Genomic DNA, 15,951 nt, shown 5'->3' with positions numbered 1-15,951 from the left:
AGGTGTTCTATCTTCCCCCATCCTACTATACTTAGATTTTTATGCTTAAAAAGAAAAAAATACGGCAAAGCATTACAAACATTTTACGGGTACTTCTAACTCGGTCACTACTGTGTAATATGTTATTCGAGCACTTAGTATTTTTGTAATCAATTTATACAAAAGTCAGTAGTTCGCCTACTAACCATAGCTGACTTCATTTTAGTTTACGAAGACAAATATATGTTTTATCCACATAATACGTTGAATTTCTCAATGTACTGCTTGTACGGTTTCTGATTTACCAAAGTTTATTAAGAACACAATTTGTTACACTTTATTGCTTCTGGGTATGGATGTGTGTACGACAAACACTAAAAATGAGTGCATGCAAACGGAATTTCATAGAAGATTGCAGACTTTAACCATGTTATAGTTTAATCAGAATTAGAGAGGATTAAATAATGCTGTAGTTAAGTTTAAGAATTAGAGAAATAAAGACATATAGTGGGACGAGGACATTTTTTATTTCCTGTTTTCGTCTCATTTGGTAGTAAACAACGAATATTAACAGAATATTTCAAACACGATTGGGAGATTAAAGTGAGGCATCCCAACCCAACCCAACAGTACTATATATGGTGAAGACATAGAGAGGGGTGGGGAAAGATGGGAAACCTTTTTATCCCAGTTTCTTGTCCCATTTGTTAGTAAACAAAAAACATAAAAAGTATAAAACCATATCATCAACTCGATCAGAAGGTTGGGATAATATGTGCCAAGGTGTCCCATCTTCCCCCACAGTATAAGTTTTGAGGTTAAATTGTCCTAAAGGCGAATTGATAATAAATGCAGATGGATGTACATGATAGGAAACTTGTCATAAAGTAGAGTGTAAAAGAAACAATCTGTTAATATATGTTTTACATAAAATAACAAACAAAAACAGTTAGTGCAATTAGTTACACCAAAAATTAAACTAAATTACAAAAAATACCAACAATTTAGTTTTAAAATAAACTAAATAAAAAAATGACCCCAACATTTAGTGCAACCAGATGTATTAAAAATTAAATAATATTAAACAAAACCAAAAACACCAAAATTTGGTTTAAAGGCTTGAGTTGAAATAGGATTGCGGAACGACCATGTTAACACCAGACTGCAACTCTTCTATGGAAGTACATCCTAGAAAAAAACAGCAATAACATACTATGTGGTGTAAAGTAACATTAACAACAAAATTATATTTGTTGTAAAATAGCAATAATATAAATTTAATACTTTTCTGAAACAGCACTAACCAATACATAATACTTGCTGTAAGAAAAAAATAACAGAAATTTAATACTAAATTACAATAAATTCAATGTTATAGACTACATCCACATGCCATATAATAAACACAAATTACGAAAACCATATTTGAGTGAAACGCTGTTCACCAATAATTCCACTAACCCATAAGTTGAAGTGCAGTTTTAAATTCTTCTCGTAACATTTTTAGAACATGTCTCACCCCCTCTTGACCCTTGGTGAAAATAAAATTGAAATAAGGTTTAGGAAAATTTATTGGCTGACATTTACATATATATGAACGTAACTTACTTTATCCTCACGTGGCCGGAAAACGACAGTCGTTATTACATGGGTGTTCATACATCTCGTGCTAGTTTACGAGTTACCATGTATGTTACTTTGTAACCATGTAGGTAAACACAATGTAAGTTACCATGTATGTAAACACAATGTTAGTTACCATGTATGTAAACACAATGTAAGTTACCATGTATGCAAACCCATGTTTAAAGACTGTCGTTTTCGGGAGGATAGAGCAAGTCGCTTTTATTCATAAACTTACATTGTGTGCTAAGCCCCATAGCACAGGACGACCAATAAATACAGCTTTGGCGCCGAACGCAATTGCTTTAATAACGTCAGTTCCATTTCGCACGCCACCGTCTAAATAGACTTCACATTTCCCGTCCACAGCTTGAACTATCTCACGTAGTGCGTCAATCTACAGGAAGTAGTTTGTTGTATACAATACGACATCATACAGTCACAACAATATACACAGCACCTAAATCAAATAAATTAATAATTTAACTCACTGTTGCAGGCACACCATCTAACTGCCTTGCTCCATGGTTAGACACCAATATACCAGCAACATTTTCCTTCACTGCCCTTTTAGCCATCTCACCTAAATTTTATTTTAATAAGGTTGGTTTCATAAAAACTATACATAAATGCACAGTGTTTCATCTAGACTGTAGATAAACTCTTAAGGTCAAAAAAACACATTAAAAATGCAAGCAGTGAAAGGAGCTTGGCAAGCAACTGTACAAAACACTACAGAATATAAAAAAACATTATACAAATGGTAAACACTATAGAATATAAAATAGACCTTTCATGAAGGGAAATATATTTGAAGATACATAACTTTAAATATTAATTACATGCGTTTTGATTAAATTTAGCAAATATTTCATTCAATACCTGTTATAATTCCTTTTAACACAATAGGCATGTTTGTGATTGTTTTAAGCCAAGCAATATCTGACCATTGTAAAGATGGGTCTATCAGTGCTGCTACCATCTGTGCCAACCCTGAACCATTTTCCCCATCCACGGTATGTAACTCCTTCAGGTCTAAGGCTTTAAAGTTTTCCAAACTGTTTTAATAAAAAGGCTAGTTCATATAACCTGTGTTGTTATATTTAAAGGGATAGATTAATTAAATTTATGTTATTGCTTAATGCTTATTGAACAGCCCATGTCAAATATTAACCTTATTATGCCATTTTACTGTTCACTTTTTGAAAATTCCTATTAGGTTACATTTACTAGGATATATTTGTATATATTTTTACTTTTAAACTCAATTCATACATAGGTTTTTGTGCTTGGAAATAGAAAATAAAAATGCATTACTTTCATATTAAAATTAGCTTTTTTAGAACCCAAAGCTATTGCAGTGTGCATTTAGTGCAGATCTTAAAATCCAGTTATGATCTTAAACAAGACGGTGAAGGGTAAACTAAAATTGTTCTGGTTTTACCCAAGATGACTATTTATGTTCAATTTAAAACTACACTTTGCATTATGATAATTTTTAATAATAAAATTGCAATTTTTAAATTCTAAAAGCACTGTACTGTGCAGTTTTTTTAAATTTAGTTATCACCTTAAATGTGACGGTAAGCTAAAATTGTTTTTCACGTCTTTGTATCGTTTTCCCAATATAGGTGTGTCCACTGTAAGAAATATTCCTTGGTAGCCAAGTCTTTCAGCGCGCTGAACTAATTGTTTTGTAACTTCCCTGTTCTAAATATTAAACAAAAGTTTGTATTGGATTTCATGATACATTTCCGCGCACAGTCAGTTAGCACACCTTTCTTTAACCCAGAGGTAACGGGTTTAAGGCTCGTTGTTGCTACCATTGGGGGCATATGTGTCCTTTGGCAATTGTTAGGCTATTTAAATTGCTTATACTTAAAGTTTATAAAAGAAATTCCAAAATTAGGTTTAAATTTAACATTACAAAATAGTTAAAACTGAATTAGGTATGCATATATACTTTGTATATGTAGAGTTGTAGCCATCTAATAGCTCCAGGAGCAGCAGCTGTTATATCTTCCACACTGGTGGTAGCCCAAGTACTTTGCATGTAACCTATTTTCATAGATTCTGCAGCTGGAAGCAAAATGGTAACTTGTAAAAATAACAGCATTTAAATTAAACAGAGTGTCAACAACTTTTTTATGTATTTATTATCTGTAAAATGTAGTGTTAGCTCAGTTTCACCAGAAATATGTATAGATGTATAGTATATCTATATGTATTTTGATTTTGTTCAGTACAGACACTGGTTAACTAACTACAAACAGTACAATACCACACCATGACAGATTCTCATTTACAGAATATATAATGTTAAGTTAAAGAGCGGCTTTAACCTACACATGCTGTTGACAGTTTGGTGCTAATGAAGAAACTAACTGCTACATCATACAGCCTATTCACATTTAATCCTACGAGTTGGCCTTATTGCCCTTATACTATGTCCTTCTTAGGAATGACTTCATGATAGAATTGTACACCAGGGATGGTATTCTTGGCTAATGACCAAACTAGTTGGTAAAAGTTACTATTGGTTACCTCGTGTTTTAAAATTTATTCTGTGTTTTTTATGTTTAGCGGGCCGACTAAATTTCTGTGCATTACCTATTAAATTTTAATTAAGCACCTAAGTTAAATAGAATTTAGGCGGCGGCTAGTTTAGTTAGAGCCCAGAATGCCATCTCAGTACCAATAGTTCTGTACCTTTCACAACAGCAATTTCACCAGTTGGATGCGCCATCTTGTTCATTGCAGTAGATGCAATGCATACAGGAAAATCAATTGGGGTACCCAGAACGGATGACCCAAGGTTCACTTTTGATACATCATTAAGAACATGGGGTCTCAGACGATATCTGAATAAACAGCAGGAATGAGGCATGGCTTTGGCTTATAGAAATTGCATAAAACAAGCCTGTTATAATGTGTAGGCAAAGTAAAAAAACATGGGCTTATAATATAGTGCTAGTGTTAAAACAACAGAAAAAAATCATGTATACATCATACCTGCTAAATGCGTTGCAGTTGTCAGATAATGTTTGTTCGTTATTAGCTCCACTGCTGTAATAATCCCACACAGATTTTGGAAGTTTTTCTCGTGCACTATTTTCATAATCTTTTACAGATACGGGAGCACTCATTATATATTACGATGGTTTTCCTCTACGAAATAAAATTCAATTTATGTATAATAGATTCAAAGATAATAATATCATAACCAAAGCATATATACTAGTACATATGCTTTGTTATAACATTGCCGACGGTTTTTCTAGTCAGTAAACAACAACAGTAAACAACAACATTGCCGACGGTTTTTCTAATCAGTAAACAACAACAGAGCAGACAAAGTACGTGACACAAAATTTACTTCGAGGGTAATTCCCTAGAAAAATAGTTCACTCGTCCGAGAAGGTAAATTAATTGATTTCTATTTAGTAGGAGAATAGGCTATAGCTATAAATTTCAACGTTATTTTTTACAGGAATTTAGCTAGTACCAAATGCTGTTTTTGCTCTGGATATTTTATATAAAGTAAATCAAATGTATTTACGTTAAACAGCCTTATTTACTTAAAACCATGGCGTCCTCTATAACGAGGGTTATAGAGGGCGCCATGCTTAAAACGTATGAACACAATAGATATATATATACACACATACGCTGATGATATCATTTAAAAAACACGACACTTTCCGGTAAATTGTCGTATTACAATAATATTGGACAGCAATTAAAGAGGCACTACGATGTACTGAAGCCTCGAGGCTGTGTAGAAAATGATCACGTATTAAGCTGTACGAGACCGCAAAATTGAATGCTGGTACCTTCCTGCAGTATGTAGTTTGAATAGTATTTTATTGTATTGAATATATATTTGATAGTAATTGTCCAATCGCTTTTTATGTAGCCTACATTCAGTATGTAAACGGGAAGAAACAGTATGTTTCATCACGTATTCGTGCAAATAGACCTGCTGTCAAAGGGCCGATGATATGAAAAGCTTTATTTCCTGCCGTCTGTTTAGAAAGAGAGTCCTCTTATGTACCGCGGTAAGAAAAGAACGTAGTGCCATCAGATTTTTACGTGCATAGCAATGATTATTTGTTTTTATCTTTGCGTGGCGGGGTCAGGACAGGCGGTATAACACGGGTGTGCTGTTTCACACACCTTATTGCCGCTTACGAGTTACCACGTGTGTCACTTTGTGGGTCTTAACACAGAATGCTTAACATTAGGGAAGATTTTTTAATTTTTTTAATTTAGGACTGACAAAGTATTAATATAAGGCACACATTTAAACAACAAATAACTCGAGAAAATTAGAAATTACAAAAATGCCAACGTTGATAGCAGCGACAGCCGACAAGGTGCCACGGCATTAGAAGAGCAGAAACCCAAAAAGTTTTAATATTCGATAATATAGTTGTATGCTCGTGCCAAAACGAAGATGAAGGTGCTAGTGAGGAATCCCCCCCCCCCTTGCCTATAGAAAAAAACGAGACACTGAAGAAGAAGCGACACTTCAATTACGTATCAAAAAATATATTTAATTACTTTTAGTTGGGTCGGCCGTCAAAGTTTGACACGCAATAAAGTAAAAAAAACGCTAATAAAAATTAACAAAATTTTGACACACGTTGATGTATAGCAACATGCAAAACATATTAAAAAATTGGGGTAATACCGCCGCTAGTTTTTACTTTATTAATATTTTCGCAACCCCCACTTTTAGCGTATTATTCATAGACCGATTCCATTGTCGCTGCACCTAGTAAAGTCGACTCCCCCCGCCGAATGAAAGAAACCTAGCACCATGAATTTTATTAAACTTATTACACAGCAACGACGTTACACAAGGATTGCATGGCAAGGACTAAAGAGCTGACTCACGATGACGTAATGGTTATTGATTAGTGGGGATTTTCCGTCCCGTCGATTTCATAACACCACAACCAACCATACATGTATCACTTCAGATGGAATGCTGTTGGATAAGCGCAAACAGAAATGTCGTATAGTCATTGTTTACAGAAACACTACAGTAGGCTATAGGGCACTATATTATATTAAGCATTTTAGGTCAGTTTCAGTAAGCAGTTAACGTGTTGCCTATGCTATAAATACCCGTGTTGCTGTCATGCTGTGTATACCTGGAAAGGGCAGGCGTTGTGTTAGTTAGTACGTCATATTCTACTGTTTAGCTCCAAATTCGAGCAATTTTACCTACCCTTATATTTCTTTATAATGACTAGACAATCAAAACTATGTTAGTGTTTATGTAATTTTAATTATTTAATTAATCTGTTCTTAAACTAACCATTCCACAACGATGACCAAGCAGGAAAAATTGCAAAAGAATCCACTGAACTACAAAAACATATTTTCCTTCATTTCCTTCTGGTAAGTTAAGATATTACAAAGTATAATATATATATATAAAATATATACATATATATATTAAATATTAACAATAGCCTCACCAGCACTTGTGAAGAGCCCTTTGGTACATAGCAAATTAGGCCGGTGGGAAGTGTTAGAGGTTGGTGGTTACTGGTTAGGAGGTAACGGTTAGGAGTTAAGTGGTTATAGGGGTTAGGGGTAACGTAAGTGGTTAGCAAATAATGTGGAGGAAGATTTTTTACTTGCACCCTGTGTGTATGGATCTGAATGTATCTATTGTCTTAAAAAATATGTCCAAGAATCAATGCATGTTATTAGCCTGTGTGCATCTTCATATCATGCATATATGTAAATTTATTTGCTGGCACCGCCGCGCTAATAAAAGTAATTGCTTCATAACAAACTCAATGCTCCACCATTGTGACGTGTGTCATTGGATATGACCAACCCTGTGATTAGTGGGGTGCCCAAAACATAAATAACTAGCCACAAACCACAATAGGCTCTACAGCCTGTATAAAAACTCATATGTTACAAGAAGTAGCATTGTCATATGGTGACAAATTACATCCCTTTATTTATTTATTTCCTATAATGTTTGTTTTGATTCAGGTGGATGAATGGATTCTTTCGAAATGGTAGCAAACATGACTTGAAAGATGAAGACATGTACCGTCTCCTTCCTGATGACAAATCGGAAAAGTTGTGCTATGATTTAGAATGGTAAAGTTTTTTTAAATTAATGTTTAGTCATACTACACAGCATTGCGAATTACATTGTAGAGTACAATGTCTATATCTTGTCTTAGAGTTTCGTAAATTGCAAAATCATGTATTATAGCTTCTAAGGTTAGTTTTCTTATATACAAAATGAAATATATAATTGTAGTCCAATAAAATATATTTGCCTATGCAAAAAAACTCCCATTTAATTAAAAACCAAAATGTTCAAAACTGTTTTTCAAATTTTCATAACAGCAAATGGAAAGCAGAGCTACAACGCTTTTATTCAACTGGAAAGAAACCAAGCTTGTTTCGAGCTGCTGTAAAAACTTACTTCTCATCTTGGTTGTTTTATGTTTTTATAGCTGTTATAGAAGTAAGGAAACGTATTTTATTTATCCGATATTTAAAAAAAGTGTTTATGTATACAGTATATATAAATTTATGATTCAATCAATCAGATTGTAATACTCTTTTTTAAATGTGTTTTAAAATTTAGATATTTTAAATACAACTTTTCCATAACAATCTTCGTAACATAAATCCTGTTTATTTGTAACATGATTTCTGGATCTTAAACTAAAAATAATTTTTAAAAAAAAAAAAAAAAATTAAGGTGGCTGTACATAGTAAAAAAAAAAAAAAAAAAAAAAAAATTTAAGGTGGCTAAAAAAAAATTTTAAGAAAAAATTTTTTAAGGTGGCTGTACATAGTATCCGACGTGCGAATTCGCATGCGAAGTCGTATGCAAACCCGTGTCCAATTCCGCATGCGGCGGCGAACAAAACAGACGAAACGGACGAATTCCGGATACTGTGTACAGCCACCTTTAAGGGTATATTATGTACAATTGTCTCTTTTATTCACAGGAAGTTTTAAGAACTTTCAATCCTCTATTAATACGCTGGCTTCTGGGTTATTTTGAAGTAAACACTAATGTTCCAGTCAGTTCTGCTTATCTCTATGCAACTGGGATATTTGCTATCCTTGTACTGCTCACATTTTTGCATCATGTGCTGTACTATTACACCCAGAGATTAGGTTGGCATTTAAGAGCAGCAACATGTGCTTTAATGTACAAAAAAGTAAGCATTTTTTCCATATAAGCAATCTTAACTACTGAGTTATAATTGCATATCCACACTTTTTAAAAACAATTTTTATACATAGTATTGGCATATGTAATTTTTACACCTTTTTTTTTCAATTTAACTCTGGTATACACATAAAATCTTATAACAGGAATTGGGTTTTAAACTGTTCTTAACATTTATGCCTAATAATAAGAAAAATTGGTTAAGCTTAAGTATTTGTCCAGAATATGTTTTTATAAACTCATAAAGAAGAACTATTTTCTATAATGAGTCTAATGTCAAGAAAGGTTGGCCCAACTTGAATTAATCATCATTTCTTAGTAGATTACTCATTGTGTATTGTGTCAGAGCAATATGCTGCTATGTAGCATCACACGAATATTTTAATTTTAATTAATGTTCCTTTTTTCTAAGAAAAATGACGCACTGTTTAGTATTCATACATACTACTTAAAAATTTGTAAAACATACCATTACCAATAAATGGCACCAAATAAGTATATTCATAATTATGGTTTAGTACTAAATGCTAATACTTTTTTTGAAAACTTCTAACACTTGAGAATGAGATACATCTGTTTTGCATATAAATGCTAATTAATTGAAGTCTAGCTCAAATAAATTTCGTTTTTTATCGTGACTTATATTTTGACTATCTTATCTACCGACAAATTGGAGCATTTGTTTTTTATTTAATGGTTAATTTGTCTTCTGATAAAGGTTTTTTTAATTTGTCTACTGATATAAGTGCAACTAGTTTTGAAACAATTCAGTAAGCTTTAGTTCTGTGTACAAGGCCTAAACTGTCAACTTATACATATTTAATGCTAAAACTATTAATATAATTTGGATTTTTTTATTAATTTTATAAATATTTCAACCATAAAAATTTTTCCTAATTTTCTAGACTCTACGTCTCAGTCAAAAAGCTTTGGCAGCAACAACTACAGGGCAAATTGTGAATCTTGGTGCAACTGATGTTATTCGTTTTGATTGGGTAAGTGTACAGTTCCAGCTGAAACAACATGAATGTCCTTTATCAAGTACAATTATTACATCTAATACAACATGTATTCTTTAGCACTAATAATATACACATATTGTCACAGTCGCGAGCAAAATTTTCATGGACCGATTTTGTCGATTTTTTACTGATTAATGCATTGCAGAATCCCAGGTTAGGCTACCTGTGTTAATCCAAAAACATATTTTTCTGTAAAAAAATAACACACATATGTAATACAAATTCTGCCTCTATTAACACTTCATTATTTTCCTCTTCCTTCAGTTGGGATTATTTCTGCATTATTTGATCATTGGTCCCATCCAAGCAGTTGTTGTTATTTATCTGCTATGGGCAGACCTGGGTGTATCTTCTCTAGCAGGACTGGTGGTTATAATTTTAGCAATGATCATACAAAGTTGTGTGGGCAGACAGTTTGGGCGCATTAGGTAAGCATTGACTACATTATTACACATCAATTTTTTTAAATGCAGGGGAGTCAGTAATAGTTTTTTATGCCTATTTTTATGAAACAAAAGGCTGAAGATGTCATTTAGGCAAAATATATCTCTTATATCATACAATTCTCTGGACTTTTGGTTTGTTACCCATTAGCCCCACATCCTAAATTTAACCTATTGGTTTAAATGTTTACTGAATAATAAAGTTTGAATATTTCAGGGAATGCATGTATACTTTGCCACCCCAGGTTTGGTGCCTATTAATGACTTATATATTCGTAACATTCCAAAACCACATTTAACTTGTTCCACCTGTTTCTGTTGCCAATGGCACAGCGGTTAAAACACGTTATTCGAGGTTTGGGATTTAACGCTTTTGGCGCTGTGGGCATATATGTGTCTTGAGAAAGCCACTTAATGCCAATCTCTTTAACCAAGTGTGCCCTTGTAGGTTGTCTAATTGTTAGACATACATTAAAAAAGAAATAAATCTCCAAATAAATTTTGTGGTAATCGGAAATTAGGTGTATGAAACGGAACACTCATATTATAACGACTGTTGTTGCCTAGTTACGCAAGATTAAATAAGTTAAATTCTTTTATTCATTCTTTGCTTAATGGGCTGACCCTATATAGACCTTGTATTCCATAGGAGGGGGGTTCAAAGAGTCCAAAGGTACATTTTGGCCACAGTTGAAGTAGCATACTATATATATATATATATATATCATATTTGTAAAAAATATTTATTATTTCATTATGCAGTACATTTTCAAAAAGAAAATTTAAAAAAAGTCATGACCATATAAAATATTTTAACCAACTGTTCACAAACTAAGTTATATTCTTTGTGGGTGCGGTCCTTGTCAAGGACCTGGGATTTAAACCATATTTGGCTCACAAAAAGCTAAGTTCTACATTACACCTAGTAAATTGATTTTATTTTACATCTTCCCAGAGCAAAGATGTCAGTACTCACGGATCAGAGAATCCGGATAATGAATGAGGTCCTCACTGCTATGAAGATTATAAAGATGTATGCTTGGGAGAAACCATTCGAAAAACTTGTTTCAGAAACCAGGAGGTTTGCTAACGTGTAGTTTAGTATATTGTGGTAAATCTGTTTATACCATTGGGATTTTATAATTAGGAAATTGGATAATTGTGGAGTAGATTTTTTCTTGTTTTTGAGTGAATATTGATAAAAATTATTTTTTTGCAAGAAATTATACCTGTTTATTTTAATTTCATAAAGTTGAGAAAAAATGCTGTTTTACATGAAATTATAGTTGTTTAATTTGATTCCATAAAGTTGGAATTACCGATAATGTTTTAAGATCTGCATTATGTAACTAAACAGTTTGGTTTTATTTGTAACTGTAAAGTAAACCAGCTGTAAATGCATTTATGAATATATAGCTTAGAGCTAAATCTGTTGCAAAAGCCCCAACCAAAAATCTGGCATCTTTTTTAAACTGCTTTTGTCATATTTACCTAAATACCAGATGTTTGATAAAAGCAAACTGCTAAAAACTAATATACTAAATTTTCTACTACAGGAAAGAGGTCCAAAAAGTTCTCTATTCAGTCATATTAAAAGCCTGCAACTTTTCCATGATGTTTATTTCTAGTAGATTGCTTAATCTCTTTACATTCATCACGTTTGTACTGTTGGGTGGCCACCTTACGCCTTCTAAGGTAAAAACACTTCAAATTTTAATCTAGTACAGTTTATTTGATATTCTATGGTTTATAATGTAGTATTGTTTATTTAATGTAGTTTGCAATTATTTAATGTAGTATGCGTTTATTTAAGGCAGTATAGTTTATTTAATGTAGTATGTATTCTTTAATATAGTATGTTTTTTTCAGGCCGGGTGCTTTTTATTATAAATCGTGATATGCATTTGTGATAAGACTTAAGAACGTTGAACCTAATTGTTTGCAACTGAGTAATGCTAGTTAGGTTAAAAACGGAAGCACTTTTTGCAATTGTTTATTTTGAGTCTGTGATTCATACAGTGGGTGTTCTATTTGAGACTTGGCATACAGTTGTTCTATGCCAGGGTTGCAAGCATCTTAATGTTGCGTTAAATATGGTAAACAATAATGGTGTATTAAACTTTAATTTTCATTGGTAATATTTTTTGTATTTTGTTGACTTTTTAATAATGGTCTTTAGTTCTAACTGTAATTCACTAACAGAATATTTGTTAGTCTTTAATTTTTATACCAACACCTTTTATACCATTACCATATTACATAATATAGGTAAAATACTTTAGCCCAAGATGGTATTACTATCAATTCACATATTTTTTGTGTTTGGTTGACTATTTTCTTTATAGTCTTTAGTTTTAACTGTAATTCCCTATCAGAAAATTTGTTCTTTGATTTTTGAAGTGAACACCTTTTATACCATATTACATAATATGGAAAAATACATTAGCCCAAAACTGACTTATTATTATTAAGTCATACGACATTTTAAACCTTTGAACACATCTAGGTTTTCTCCGCCATAGCACTGTACAATGTACTTCGTACATCAATGGGATTGTTTTTTCCCTTGGCAATAGAAAAGCTTTCTGAGTCTTTGATCAGTTTGAAAAGAATACAGGTACAAGACTTCTTATTCAATTCCCCTTAAAGCCATATTATGTTTCAAGGCTATTTGCAAATTTCTTTAATGTTTTGTAAACATATACGCTCATATATATAATAATAACAATTTTAATAATCTCTTCGAGTATAGTAGTAAGGATTTCGAAATATTTTTAATGAAAAGTCAGAATATAACAACAAAACAACAGGTATTAAAACACGCTTACAAGTAAAAACATATTTACATTTTATTGGAAGAAAATAATTGTGGTCGTTATACCTAGCGGACAGACAAGCCATTAATTTTAATTAAGTTAAACTTCTAATGGAAACAAAAGTGTGCATAAAGATCTGACGATATATATACATGGCTTGGTCATTAGGTTGAACACAACGGTTTAAGGTTCAGGGAACTTGATAAATTCTTCCTGTTTTGTTCCTATAATGTCAATAGAAGATTGTGGGTAATTATAAACAGGATACAGGAAAATTGCTTGACTCCCAAGTTAACCTATATACACAAGCTCACATGTTTAGAATATATATCTATTGTGATCAACTTTGCTCTGCGTTATCACAGCAACTGATTAGTAAAATAAATACCAATATAAAAATTGAAATCACATAGGTTTTATTTAGCATGAAAGCAAAACATGTAAACATCAGTTTTTTTACCTTTTGTGTCTAGAATTTTTTAATGCTGGATGAAATAGATGATGATCTACAAGGTTTGCCACCAAAATCATCCAAAGACTGCATTGTAGAACTTACCAGTTTTACTGCTTGGTGGACAGAGGTAAAAATACATATTTTTTATAAAGTTTTATTTAATTAAAAACGAGATATTTTAAAGTTTTCTTCCAATTAGAACTTTAATATGCTTAATTAAATGTTATTTATTTAATTTTGACATTGTATCATCTGTAGGGTGTAACGGTCACGCCCTTTATCTAAAACATTACATCTTTTTTTTATCAATAAGCCTGTTTTAACAACTGTTGTTTTACCGTTACCACCCGTCTTTTCGCTTTTGTCCACTCTCTTGTTCTTCGTTATCATGACTAAGGAGACGGAATAAATTTCATTTTTTATTTTTCATTTCGAAGTAAATATGTGTTTTATTTTGAAAATGGTTCCATGGCACTGCTTGTTAGGATTAAGAGATCATGGATTTTGGGCTAATTTATGCCAACGCTACATTATATACTTTACAATAACTGACTTTAACAGTAGCCAGAGAATTGGACAAATTTACTTTTATTTAAAATGGCTTACAGCTTATATGTGGACATGGGAATTGAGATTTATTAGCAGACCAAAGTACACGCACTACACTGACACACTTATTAAACTTTCTCTTTTCCACGACCAAGGGTCAACATAATAATCTACCTTTTTTAAATTGCATTTTTTAATTCCATTCAGCAGTTTATAAATTGCATTTCTGTATTCTGTGAAGCTTATTTAGAATATTAAAGAAACACCATTTTATTACTCTAATCTTCATACTGTTTTAGAAAATATACAAAAAAAAAAGATTTTTGTAATTTCAATATGTTCGTTTTTTTAACCAAACCTAAAGCATTGGTTCATATTTACAATGTTATTTATTTCAAAGGATGAGGATTCTGCAAACAGACCAACATTAGAAGATATAACTTTAAAAGTAAAACCTGGCCAGTTGTTGGCTGTTATTGGTCCAGTGGGATCTGGCAAGGTATTTATGTATTTTTTTAACAATATATTTTTTGGTAATGTTACCTTGGTGCAGTTTTGATACTTTGTTTTGAAATGTGTTTTTAGTTAATATGTGTCCTTGGGCAAGACACTTAACAGCAATTGCTCCAACCCAGTGGTCACTAATAGGTTGTCCAAATTATCAGCCATACATAAAAAAAGAACAAATCACAAAAAAATTACCCACAAAGTAACATACATGGTAATTTGTAAGCATGTGGTGTATGAACACCCATGTTATAACAACTGTTGTTTTACGGCCATGCGAGAATAACTTAAATTACTTTCATTCATTCATAATATTAACATGTACCATGTTCATTCAGTTAGGGTGTGGTGTCTTAAAGTGTGTTACATATTAAGTTAAAATGTTAGTGTAGTTTTGGTACAACAGGATTAACTCTTTTTCTCAGTAATGCTTATTTTAAAAGGTTGTAAACCTACACTGAACCAGTTTTACCAAGAATAATTTGTCCTTTGTAACACATCTGTGACATGCTGCAGTTATCAGCATTTATATTCTAGTGTTTCACCTACGTAATGTAATTTTGTAAACTATACTAAATCAGATTCGAAATACTGCTTGGCTTTTTATGCATTAGCATCACTTTTACCGAAACTAATGGGCACCTTATATTTTATACTAGTATATTTAAAAAATTTTAAATTATTTAAATTGTTTAAGGCTATTATTTTACGTTTGAAGCTGAGTTATATAGCTTAAAATATAACCCAGTTTTATTTTTTTATTGCTAGCACTTCATTTTAAATAAATCCGCTTAATAACATATTCTGTTACCCTATACGTATTAAAAATCCTAAAAAAATAATAAACCCCAATGTTTTATAACACCAATGTATTTCATGCAGTGAGTTGATGTAAAGTACTATAAGTATACCCCAATACATTTCTTGCAGTCTTCTTTTTTGAGTGCAATTCTGAGAGAACTGCCAGCTTCCACTGGCCAAGCTAGGGTGGTGGGCCAAGTGTCTTATGCTGGCCAAACTCCATGGGTTTTCTCTGGCTCCATAAGAGACAACATACTTTTTGGAGAGGAATACAATGAGAAAAGGTTCAAAGAAGTGATTGATATTTGCTGCCTTGAAAAGGTAAAAAAATGAATAAATTTTATCTGCTTTATTCTTGCCTGGCCAGAAAACAGCAGTTGTTGTAATGCGGATGTTGTGTTTTATACACCTCGTGCCAGCTTTCGAGTTACCACTTATGTAACTTTGTGGGTGATTTTATTTCTGTATAGCTGAAAATTTTGACATTCCATTAGTGACCACTGGTGGCAATTTGCCTATCAGTGTTTTG

At 32.2% G+C, this 15,951-nt stretch overlaps 2 protein-coding genes across 4 annotated transcripts in view; one reads left to right on the top strand and one right to left on the bottom strand.

Annotated features, from left to right (window-relative positions):
• Positions 1–289: 289 nt before the first annotated feature.
• Positions 290–4,805, bottom strand: LOC149736546 (2-Hydroxyacid oxidase 1-like). Its single transcript, XM_089876157.1, has 9 exons — positions 4,615–4,805; positions 4,312–4,463; positions 3,566–3,681; positions 3,173–3,312; positions 2,485–2,660; positions 2,094–2,185; positions 1,841–1,999; positions 1,441–1,510; positions 290–1,167 (listed from the first exon to the last, which is right to left on the bottom strand). Exons 1-9 carry the CDS (start codon positions 4,746–4,748, stop codon positions 1,091–1,093), a joined length of 1,116 nt encoding a protein of 371 aa, XP_089732283.1. The 5' UTR covers positions 4,749–4,805; the 3' UTR covers positions 290–1,090.
• A 1,361-nt stretch (positions 4,806–6,166) lies between these two features.
• Positions 6,167–15,951, top strand: part of LOC149736545 (ATP-binding cassette sub-family C member 4-like) — a 28,240-nt gene continuing 18,455 nt past the window's right edge. Inside the window, exons 1-12 of one of the 3 annotated variants that reach the window (XM_089876112.1) lie at positions 6,167–7,011; positions 7,624–7,734; positions 7,990–8,110; positions 8,604–8,819; positions 9,736–9,825; positions 10,117–10,280; positions 11,251–11,376; positions 11,852–11,990; positions 12,802–12,912; positions 13,585–13,692; positions 14,515–14,613; positions 15,552–15,743. In XM_089876112.1, coding sequence (XP_089732238.1) covers positions 6,941–7,011; positions 7,624–7,734; positions 7,990–8,110; positions 8,604–8,819; positions 9,736–9,825; positions 10,117–10,280; positions 11,251–11,376; positions 11,852–11,990; positions 12,802–12,912; positions 13,585–13,692; positions 14,515–14,613; positions 15,552–15,743 — 1,548 coding nt within the window. In that variant the 5' untranslated portion in view covers positions 6,167–6,940. The remainder of the gene's footprint in view (positions 7,012–7,623; positions 7,735–7,989; positions 8,111–8,603; positions 8,820–9,735; positions 9,826–10,116; positions 10,281–11,250; positions 11,377–11,851; positions 11,991–12,801; positions 12,913–13,584; positions 13,693–14,514; positions 14,614–15,551; positions 15,744–15,951) is intronic. The other 2 variants (XM_089876110.1, XM_089876111.1) reach the window with 2 other exon arrangements.

This window comes from Ciona robusta, chromosome 4, assembly GCF_009617815.1.
Source record: "Ciona robusta chromosome 4, ASM961781v2".
Classification (NCBI taxonomy): Eukaryota; Metazoa; Chordata; class Ascidiacea; order Phlebobranchia; family Cionidae; genus Ciona; species Ciona robusta.
The sequence above is the reverse complement of the archived record's forward strand: the minus strand, read 5'-3'. Positions and strand labels throughout refer to the sequence as shown.

Bases quoted from the DNA above. Each gene is read 5' to 3' on its own strand.
- LOC149736546 (XM_089876157.1), bottom strand. From the start codon at position 4,748: ATGAGTGCTCCCGTATCTGTAAAAGATTATGAAAATAGTGCACGAGAA. The intron at 2,186-2,484 runs GTATTGAATGAA...AATAAAATTTAG, and splicing joins GTTAAAAGGAATTATAACAG to GTGAGATGGCTAAAAGGGCA. The intron at 1,511-1,840 runs GTAAGTTTATGA...ATTTTCACCAAG, and splicing joins TATGGGGCTTAGCACACAAT to GGTCAAGAGGGGGTGAGACA.